The 11426-nt window shown below is 37.5% G+C and overlaps 1 protein-coding gene across 3 annotated transcripts; it reads right to left on the minus strand.

Moving 5' to 3' along the window:
* Positions 1-655: 655 nt before the first annotated feature.
* On the minus strand, positions 656-9993 carry LOC138333148 (snRNA-activating protein complex subunit 5-like). Of its 3 annotated transcripts, none has more exons than XM_069281320.1 (6): positions 9864-9993; positions 9120-9206; positions 5793-5904; positions 2312-2700; positions 1274-2140; positions 656-1213 (listed from the first exon to the last, which is right to left on the minus strand). In XM_069281320.1, exons 1-4 carry the CDS (start codon positions 9957-9959, stop codon positions 2648-2650), a joined length of 348 nt encoding a protein of 115 aa, XP_069137421.1. In that variant the 5' UTR covers positions 9960-9993; the 3' UTR covers positions 656-1213; positions 1274-2140; positions 2312-2647. The 3 variants fall into 3 exon arrangements, with proteins under 3 accessions (XP_069137421.1, XP_069137422.1, XP_069137423.1); XM_069281321.1 differs by lacking the exon at positions 656-1213 and having other exon boundaries at positions 1466-1592; positions 1891-2140; XM_069281322.1 differs by lacking the exons at positions 656-1213; positions 1274-2140 and adding an exon at positions 2183-2200.
* Positions 9994-11426: the final 1433 nt, after the last annotated feature.

Genomic DNA, 11426 nt, shown 5'->3' on the forward strand with positions numbered 1-11426 from the left:
TATCGAGCGGAAACCATGGATTTTTCTGTTTTGACGATTTTAAAGTTCCGTAACTCTTGCAAATATTGACTGATTTCGACCATTATCGAACTCATCCGAGAACTCATTGATATAAAACAATTTATGAAATTTGGTTGAAATTGGACGATAAATACTTCAGTTATCGAGCGGAAACCATGGATTTTTCTCTTTTGACGATTTTAAAAGTCCCGTAACTCTTGTAAATATTGACGGATATTGACCATTATCGAACTCATCTGAGATCTCATTGATATAAAGCTATACACCAAATTTGGTTGAAATCGGACAATAAATACTTCAGTTATCGCACAGAAACCGTTTCCCGGACGCCGACGCCGAGGACACTGACAAACGCCGACATAGTGATACCTAAGTGTCGCCCTTGCGTTGCAGGCGACACAAAAATGACGTGACGTCATGATTAAGAGGACGGCGGGACAAAATGGTGGCCTCTGCTAGATTTTCGGAATACATTTTGACGTGAAATTCTTTGTTATGTAGGTATTTGTAGATATGTGATAAAATAGTATCTTAAATTTGTGTTCATTTCATATGAGATTTTTATGAAACAAGTCTAACAAGATTTTTATTTTTGCGAGCCTTGGCGATATATGAAATGAAACTAGTACTCATGTAAGATCCTATATATGTATATTAGCCTTTATTGTTTACAGATTCACAATCTTAGAAATTTTTTGTTGAATATATTCATGACATCACGGTCTGTGAACTTGTATGTAGTCATGTTGTAATCCACACAGGAACTCACGTCTGTGAACTTGTATGTTATAGTCATGTTGTAAATCCACAGAGTAACTCACAGTCTGTGAACTTGTATGTTATAGTCATGTTGTAATCCACACAGAGTAACTCACGGTCTGTGAACTTGTATGTTATAGTCATGTTGTAATCCACACAGGAACTCACGGTCTGTGAACTTGTATGTTTATAGTCATGTTGTAATCCACACAGGAACTCACGGTCTGTGAACTTGTATGTTATAGTCATGTTGTAATCCACAGAGTAACTCACGGTCTGTGAACTTGTATGTTATAGTCATGTTGTAATCCACACAGGAACTCACGGTCTGTGAACTTGTATGTTATAGTCATGACATCATGTTGTAATCCACAGAGGAACTCTCGGTCTGTGAACTTGTATGTTATAGTCATGTTGTAATCCACAGAGGAAACTCAGGTCTGTGAACTTGTATGTGTATTTGTTATAGTCATGTTGTAATCCACACAGGAACTCACGGTCTGTGAACTTGTATGTTATAGTCATGTTGTAATCCACAGAGTAACTCACGGTCTGTGAACTTGTATGTTATAGTCATGTTGTAATCCACAGAGTAACTCACGGTCTGTGAACTTGTATGTTATAGTCATGTTGTAATCCACACAGGAACTCTCGGTCTGTGAACTTGTATGTTATAGTCATGACATCATGTTGTAATCCACAGAGGAACTCACGGTCTGTGAACTTGTATGTTATAGTCATGTTGTAATCCACACAGGAACTCACGGTCTGTGAACTTGTATGTTATAGTCATGTTGTAATCCACACAGGAACTCACGGTCTGTGAACTTGTATGTTATAGTCATGACATCGTGTTGTAATCCACACAGGACATCACGGTCTGTGAACTTGTATGTTATAGTCATGACATGTTGTAATCCACACAGGAAATCACGGTCTGTGAACTTGTATGTTATAGTCATGACATCGTGTTGTAATCCACACAGGAACTCTCGGTCTGTGAACTTGTATGTTATAGTCATGACATCATATTGTAATCCACACAGGAATCTCACGGTCTGTGAACTTGTATGTTATAGTCATGACATCGTGTTGTAATCCACACAGGACATCACGGTCTGTGAACTTGTATGTTATAGTCATGTTGTAATCCACAGAGGAACTCAAGGTCTGTGAACTTGTATGTTATAGTCATGACATCATGTTGTAATCCACACAGGATATCACGGTCTGTGAACTTGTATGTTAAATAGTCATGATGCAAACACACGGCCTGAGACAGCTGGAGACTCTCCACACGACATGAGACAGCTGGAGACTCTCCACACGACCTGAGACAGCTGATGACTCTCCACACGACCTGAGACAGCTGGAGACTCTCCACTACGACCTGAGGACAGCTGATGACTCTCCACACGACCTGAGACAGCTGGAGACTCTCCACACGACCTGAGACAGCTGATGACTCCACACGACCTAGACAGCTGAGACTCTCCACACGACCTGAGACAGCTGATGACTCTAACACGACCTGAGACAGCTGGAGACTCTCCACACGACCTGAGACAGCTGGTGACTCTCCAATAGTTTCTTGTGATAGTCCACGAATCTGACAAGTCCTATTCCATGTTATAGGAAATTTGTGCTACGGACACATTGCTGTGGTCGACCGGCTTAAAGTACCGTCATTCTCTCCGGAATTCTTGACCAGTGGTCAGTGACAAGTGCTCCATGGTCACAGCTTGAGTATCACATCTATATCGGAAACTTGTGCACCGGACATATTGTGTTGTATATCAGCTTTAAGGACAGTCATTCTGTATGGAAATCTTGACCACTGGTCAGTGACAAGTGGACTGCTTCATGATCACAGTTTGAGTATCGCCTCTATATCATCTTCATCTTCCTCTTCTTCCTCATCTACAAAAGCGAAAAAAAAAAGTTGAAGTGTTTCATCACAAATCATGAGTTTTAAACAAGAGGCCCAGAGGGCCTGTATTGCTCACCTGGTTTTTTTTGGGTTTTTTTTTTGAGTAATTCTGTAATTTAGTAATTAGTGATTCAAAAATCACAAAGACTCTTACAATTAGGAAAATAGCAAAATTGACTTCATGATTTGTTTAATTTTGAATCCCAACCATATAATAATGCTATAGATACCATACGAATATGCTATCCAATACATAGTTTCAGAGAGGAAGTAATTTATATGAAAATAGTAGCCTTATTAAGCTTTTTGGCCCCGCACCTAAGGCCCCGGGGGTCAGCCCCATCATTTGTACAATTTTGAATCCTCACCTTATAAGGATGCTACCATTGCATTATAAGTGCTATCCCATGCTTAGTTTCAGAAAAGAAGTCGTTTATATGGAAATAGCCAAATTGACCCTTTTTGACCCCGCCCCTCAGGACCCCGGGGGTCAGCCCCATCGTTTGTACAATTTTTAATCCCCACCCTATAAGGATGCTACCATTGCAGGATGGATGCTATCCCATGCTTAGTTTCAGAGAAGAAGTCTTTTATATGGAAATAGACAAATTAGCCCCTTTGGCCCCACCCCTCAGGCCCCTTGGGGGTCAGCCCAATTTTTTGTACAATTTTCAGTCAGTAACCCATAAGGAAGCAACCAGTCAAATTTTGTGGAATTCCGACCAGTGGTTATGGAGAAGAAGTCGATTGTTGACGGACGGACGACGGATGACGGACGCTGGACGCCACGGTATGGCATAAGCTCACCTTGGTCCTTCAGACCAGGTGAGCTAAAAATCTGTACTAAAGTTGAACTGTCATTTGAATTGCACACTAAAACCCCACACTTGGGCTAATTAGGCCTTCTAATTAGTAATAACTCCATTAATAGGGGACATTGCAGAACCCTACACGTATATGGCAGGGTTATGTACCATATTTTATCAAAATTTGTCAAGTAGTTTAGTAGGAGTTCGCCGGACAAAGTTACGGTAAACCTTCGGTTAGTTCGAACAAAATTAAATAAATATTGATGGACCAGTTCGAATTATCCAAAATTAAGCTTCAGGAAAAAATCGTGAGTTTGAACTATCCTAGTTGAAATCGGTAAAAACCAGTTTGGGTACCGATGTACCTGGCTTAAGCAATGTAAGGCAGAAAAAGCAGGAAAAGTATTTAGTTTCCTGAAGATTATATATTCAATCATTTTCTCGTAAACATGAGCATTTAATATTGGTGAATTTATAATTAATTGCGTAGCAGAAGCCGCATGCATATGTGCACGTGGACAAGGCCCCAAACAGCACCGTTCACGATCGCGGCCTATAATTTACATCGACGTCCGTAAACTGATCATGAGATAGAAACTTTATTTAAACCACAGAAAATCTTGTTAGATCTTTGTTATATATCGTAACAAACGTAAATTTATTTATTTACTTTTTTAGTTAAAGAAAATCCGGTTGCATTTACGAAACTGCTGTTGAAAATATTTTTTTTTACATTCATTTCGTAAAATTAGGTCATATTCGCACTGTGAGTGTCAGATTGTCCAAAACCCGATTGCATATTGTCTGCTTCTAAAATTACGTAACTAGTTTTAACCTGATGAAAAGCTATGTATCTATTGTTTAATTACCCAACACGTGGGTTGTTTTGGCTGGAGCTGAATATGTAATCACACCTACTTGCTATGACCCAGCGGCTGGCTTTTGATGCTCGCTGTGACACCTCGTAACTTGCCTGTCCAAGCCAGCGTGAGGAACGTGTTTACAGGTAATTTAACACCTTGATTGGCTGATTAAAGATAGATTAAATGCATATTTTAATGTCGACTTAAACTGATATCCGTATCTAGATTGGACTTAACAAACATTGGCGATTTCTTCCACGTGTTTCCATCAGGTATAGCCAATTTAAATATACATTGTCGGGGCCTAAGATTAAACATTTGGCCTACGATCTATATCGGCATAAATAATTTTGATTTAAGTTTAAGATGTTCATTACTTATCTGTCGTATGGTCATTAAAATGATCATTTATACAATCTTTATTCCAAACATCAAAACTTTTGCAATATGCAAAATATATCACCGTTTTTGGGGACCCCATTGCGCCGATTTGCCGACAAAAATCTTACCTTTACGTTCATAATTTGAGGTGTTCGAACCATCCGAAATAGGATTGATTATAAAAAGTCAGTGTTCGAACTATCACTAGCTAAAAAATTACCGTTCTTCTGGAAAAAATTGCGTGTTCGAACTATCCGGCGGTTTGAATTAACCGGAGGTTTACCGTATGTCTACAGACAGACAGAGAGACGGGGGGGTGGGAATATGTAACACAAAAATAGTATTTAACAGTTCATAATCTGTGAACGGATGTAGAGAAAGTTTTTATTTTGGAGAATAACTGTACTGTGTTTGAAAACATAATAATTAGTTTAATAGGTCCACCAAGGGAAGTAACTCTTGCTGTTATGGAAAATAATCTAGATTTGGGCCGTTTTCATTATACAGTTGGACTGGTTGAACAGCGTGTTAATAAAAGAAATTATAAATCCTGACTGACATGCAGGTAAATATGGGCCAATGAAGGCTTTGTCAAGGCTCGCTAGAAAATGATATATAATTACGAGGTCTGTCATTAATTCAAAAACAAACGACTAGATGCAACAAGTCAAACTGTATAAAAAACAAAAACTGCCTTAAAGATCCTTAAGGTAGGTAACTTGTTTAATAGGCTCATTAATAATGAGTGTAAGTTTGTAGTTTTATTACAAAGAGTGATATCAAATGGAAATGACTTGAAATCTTGTTAATGGAAAACTTTTGTAAAGGGAAGTATATATAATTACTGCAAACACAATAAGCTATCACCAAGGGGAGACAATTCAAGTTGTTTACAACATAAACTAGACTCACTGTTGTCACGTTCTTCAGTAAACCGTAAAGAGAGGACAAAGGTCAACTATGACTCTAGAAAAGGGAAGTAACTCTTAACAAAAAATTCAACTCTGTTTGCTAATGAGATCTACTCACCAAACTGGTGAACATGTCCCGCCGTAGACTGGACAGAAAGGTCCAAGGTAGGTAACTCTGTTGGTTTGTTGTCCTCTCCCTCAACGCTGACTGTCTCCGTTTTCAGAGTTATCTGAAAAATATGAAAGAAAATATACAGATAAAGGTATAATATAAAATAACACTACCAACAATCAAGACATAAGAGGTCAAGGCCGTCACCTTGTTATCAACACTGTAACCAGAAATTACAGCATAATTACAGCATGTGCTGTATTACAGCACGGCGCCATGCTGCAATCTGTTTCAAATCTACAATATAAAGCATGATTGCAGCATAATTATGCTGTATTGTATGCTGGCATCATACTGCGGGCTTTAAAGCATGCTGCATATTTCATTCTCTTTCTAATATATGTCAGCCATATTTTATACGCTTTCTGTATAAAAATACATCAGCCATATTTGAAGTCTTTCTGTTCATCAGCTATATTTTATACTCTTTCTGTTCATCAGCCATATTTTATACTCTTTCTGTATGTCAGTCATATTTTATACTCTTTCTGTACATCAGCTATATTTTATACTCTTTTTATACGTCAGCAATATTTCATACTTTTTCTATACGTCAGCCATATTTCATATTCTTTCTATACATCAGCCATATCTTATTCTCTTTCTATACATCAGCCATATTTCCTACTCTTTCTATACGTCAGCCATATTTTATTCTCTTTCTGTATGTTAGCTAAATTTCATACTATTCTGTACGTCAGCCAGATTTTATACTCTTTCTGTACGTCAGCCAAATTTTATACTCTTTCTGTACGTCAGTCATATTTTATACTCTCTCTGTACGTCAGTCATATTTTATACTCTTTCTGTACGTCAGCCATATTTTATACTCTTTCTGTACATCAGCCATATCTTATACTCTTTCTGTACATCAGTCATATTTTATACTCTTTCTGTAGGTCAGCCATATTTTATACTCTTTCTGTATGTCAGCCATATTTTATACTCTTTCTGTACATCAGTCATATTTTATACTCTCTCTGTACGTCAGTCATATTTTATACTCTTTCTGTACGTCAGTCATATTTTATACTCTTTCTGTACGTCAGTCATATTTTATACTCTTTCTGTACGTCAGCCATATTTTATACTCTTTCTGTACGTCAGCCATATTTTATACTCTCTCTGTACGTCAGCCATATTTTAAGTCTTTCTGAATGTGCTATGACATATTAGTCTGTCACAGTTAACTTGACTTCTTTCCTCGTCACACTTTAACATCGTGATTTGATCATATTTTAAAGACTCACAATTCCATCTAATATGGAATATAATGGTTGTGTTATAATCTAATAATATGAGCATCACGCAGTGGTAAAATATTGTTAAATCCATGGAATGGAGGCGTTTATTGGTATAGTATAGTAGTTTTGCAGCACAGGAACACATTAATTATGTTCCTGTACACCGGACCCAAAATAATATCAATTAATATTACAGTTCATTTTCTGTTTATGATATAGTTGCCCTATAGTTATATATATGATATCATGTTTACACAATAATTTATCCAGTCTATTTAAAGGTATGTATATTTGGCGTAGATACAATATCCTTTTTTTGGCTATTCCACCATTTGACTGTTGTTATTGAAAAGCTATTTCCTTTTCTGTTAGTCTTATAATGTTATGGGAAAAGCATTTTGGAATGACCTCGACCGCCCTGTCTACATCTAACATCTTTTCAAAGTTTAAAGAACTTGCGAGATTCCTTGTTGTAATGGCTATTTGTGATTCTATAGAGCTTGATCATGTCTCCTCTAATCCTCTAATATGTCGTGTGGTTTGCATCATGACTATTTAACATATGTCCTGTGTGGATTACAACACGACGTCATGACTATAACATACAAGTTCACAGACCGTGATGTCCTGTGTGGATTACAACACGACGTCATGACTATAACATACAAGTTCACAGACCGTGATGTCCTGTGTGGATTACAACACGACGTCATGACTATAACATACAAGTTCACAGACCGTGATGTCCTGTGTGGATTACAACACGACGTCATGACTATAACATACATGTCTCTAAGTTCAAGTTTTTGTAGTCTTTCCTGGTATGTCAATTTTTTCATGGCTGATAAACTTTTCGCGGTTCTTCTTTGAACCGATTCAATTTTGCCTACCGTATTTGACCCAATGTGTGCCCAAGCTGTTTAAAAAAAATGAAAAAAAAATGAAAAGGTGCTAATAAGACGAAATTATAGCAAACCTATACAGTTTTGTGTAGTTTTTATTTATACTAGGGCAATTGGAATCTGCAAGGCCTTAAAAATGGGGAGAGGCGCTTATAGGGACATGGGTGCTTATTGGGTAATCCTAGAACTACATCCTTTACCTTAATTGGTGTCCACACAGAGCTTGTATAATCCAGTTGTGTTCTGATTAGACTTTTGTATAAGGGAAGAAAAGTTTTGTAGTTCATGAAGTGAAATGTTCACCTTAAAAGTCCAAAAATCTTATTTGCTTTGTTTACTTTTTCACTGATGTGGTCTTAAAATGATAAATCTGGGTCAATGGTTACTCCAATATCTTTCAATATCCGACATGTATTTTTCTGGGTTCAGTAACCATTTAGCACTCCAAAATCCCATGGCATTTAAATCATATTGTAGTACACGTTTCTAATTTGTCTTCTTCAACTTTAATTACATGTATTCTTTTACTTTTTATAAATATTTTTGTGTCATCCGCAAATAGATGCATATCAGATTTTACAATGTCTGGTAAATCATTTACGAAAATTACAATTAGCAATGCATGGCCCTAAAACTGATACTTGAGGGATACCAGGTGTACATGTATATAATTTCAACTCCTCCAGATAAGGGGAGTATATAGTGTTTCTTTACCAACATAACTTATAAGTTACAGTCGAGACTGTCTTATGTGACTTTCTAAGGGACCATCACAAAAAGTCACATAAGACAGGGAGTCACTTAAGACAGTCCAAGTTCATCCACAACATCACTGTACAAAAATCTGTCTTTAATTGTCTGCAAATTTATTCTTCATTATAAATATATCAATTACCTGATTTTTTTTTAAAATAAATCAAAAATAATAATATTAAAAAAAAAAAAATGAAAAATTATTTAATTTTTCTTTAATTAAAAATCATTTAGATCTAGTTATAAATTACAAGCAGACATACATTGATGTTTGGTTTTAAACTTTGTTCAAGAAAAAAAATCTATCTGGAGGGGGTGTAATTTTGGGTTAAAAATCTCATAAGTCTAAATACTGTCACAATATTTTGTAATACCTGATGTTGGTTTTCTTGTGTTGTTTTCTCCTCATCAGACAGAGTTGAATTTTGACGAATCATACTCACAAGGGCTAGTTCCTCAACCTACAACATACAAATCTGTATGTCAAATTCATAATACTAGTACTATCAACACAATGTACAAGTCTGCATGTCAAATTTATAACACTCTTAATTAACACAAACATACAAGTCTATATGTCAAATTCATAACACTGTCAACACAATTAGTGAAAGTAAATCACACACAAATAAGAGTTGATCTACACTACACAGAACTATTTGCCTCATCTTTCCCACTTTCTATAACGTTAAAAGTGAATTTGACAAAATAAAATTTACGACAAATATTTACCCATGGATTTGACCCAAGGATTTATAAGTGAGAAGGATTTGTCACTGTCTCTTTACACTACTACACAACATGAAAGACGCATGACCAGGAACAAGTGGCCCAGAGGGCCTGTATCTCTCACCTGGTTTGTAATATGCACAGAATCCTGCATTTGCGTAACAAAATTATCCCTCAAATACAGAACTGTTACTCAAATGCAGGAATATCATGTATATACCTTATACGAGCTATCCCCGACCTGTTCAACAACAAAACGTTCTTCCAAAAAGATTGGTTTTTGTGAACGAGCATTGGAATGTAGACTACATTGAGTCTAGATAACGTTATTTAGAAAAAAATGTATCCAAGTGCCAGCTGATTTTCAGATGGCATTCAATGCTTCAAACCTTCAGACGGTTGAGTTGGTCGCTAACTTTTGATGCTATGTTCACCAGAGTACGTTCTTCGTCCCGCAGTCGCCGGAGTTCCTTCAATGCCGCCATATTAGTATCCTGAACAGTGGTCGTGGTTTGAGCGAACATATAGGTAACAGGAAATAGGCTCCGATTGAACTGCGTAAACTTTTAATGGTAGTTAAGGGCGATAACTAGGAATATTTATATTATAGGTAGCATATCATTCATCCCCCGACAACACTATAAGACCACAGTGCCCTCAAAAGAAGGCAATAATATATAAATAGAATATTTCACCCCTTTTGGTGTGAGACAGGAGAATCTCAACCAATGAGGTAAGATTCTTGAGTTGTCAAACACGATCGAGGCTTTGCCGTTGTTCGACAGCTTATATATAAGAATCTTTGTAAGAGGGTGAAATGGAATGATTCCGTTTCTCTTACCCTGTGCACCACTTTATACAAGCGAGACTGATGTGACTTCAATGAATTGTCGTCGTCGCCGTCGTTGTGACGTCATTTCATTGTTGTCGTGACGCCATACAATTATTGAGCACGTGCAAACATCTCGTGTAGTTTTTCTTTACCCTAGGGTGAGATTAACAGAATCTTTCATGCCCTTTGGGTTCATTTGGGGTTGAGACAGAAGAATATCAACCCGACAGATATAAGATTCTTACAGTGTAAGTTGTCAAACACGAGGCTTTGCGGAGTGGTCGACAACTTCATCTATCCTGATGTCTTACGCCTAAGAGGGTGAATGATTCTTTTTCTATTACCCCGTGCACCACTTTGTGTCTCCAAGGATTTATAAGTACGTCCTTGGTGTCTCTAATAAACGTGTCACTAATTATGCAAGCGAGGATGAAGTGACCTCAATGAGTCACCGTCTTCGCCGTCTTTGTGACGTCATTTCATTGTTGTCGTGACGTTATAATAATCTATTAATACTATTACCGCGACGTCATGATACTGTTGTAGTGACGTCATACCATATTGTTAAGCACGTGCGAAGATCTCGTGTTGCTTGTCTTTACCCTAGCTGGGTGACTGTGGCAGTGGCGTAGGAAGATGAAACGTTATTATATATATATTCTATAACACCCTCCACCCCACCCCACCCCACCCCCGCGCGCTCTCCCCATCCACAGGATATATTTTATATTTTTTTTTCATATATCATAACATATAATCCTTGTAAACATCTATAGACAGTGACATCGCCAACAGAGTAAATTATTTAATACGCGCGAGATTTTGTTGTTTGGGGGGGGGGGGGGGGGGGGGGTGGGGGGGGGTCTCCTCTGGGAATTTTTTTTTACGATTTAGAATGGGGGGAGACGAGTTTTACGATGTATTTTGATGAATTTACGAGCGCAGAAGGCGCGATATTTTCGTATTTGGGGGACCGAGGGTCTCCCCCGGAATTTTTTTTTTACGATTTGAATGGCTGTGATGAGTTTTACTATGTATATTTATGAATTTACGAACGTCGAAGGCGCGGAATTTTTGTATTTGGGGGGTGCGGGGGTCTCCTCCGGGGAAAAATTTTACG

Source organism: Argopecten irradians, chromosome 10, assembly GCF_041381155.1.
Source record: "Argopecten irradians isolate NY chromosome 10, Ai_NY, whole genome shotgun sequence".
NCBI lineage: Eukaryota > Metazoa > Mollusca > Bivalvia > Pectinida > Pectinidae > Argopecten > Argopecten irradians.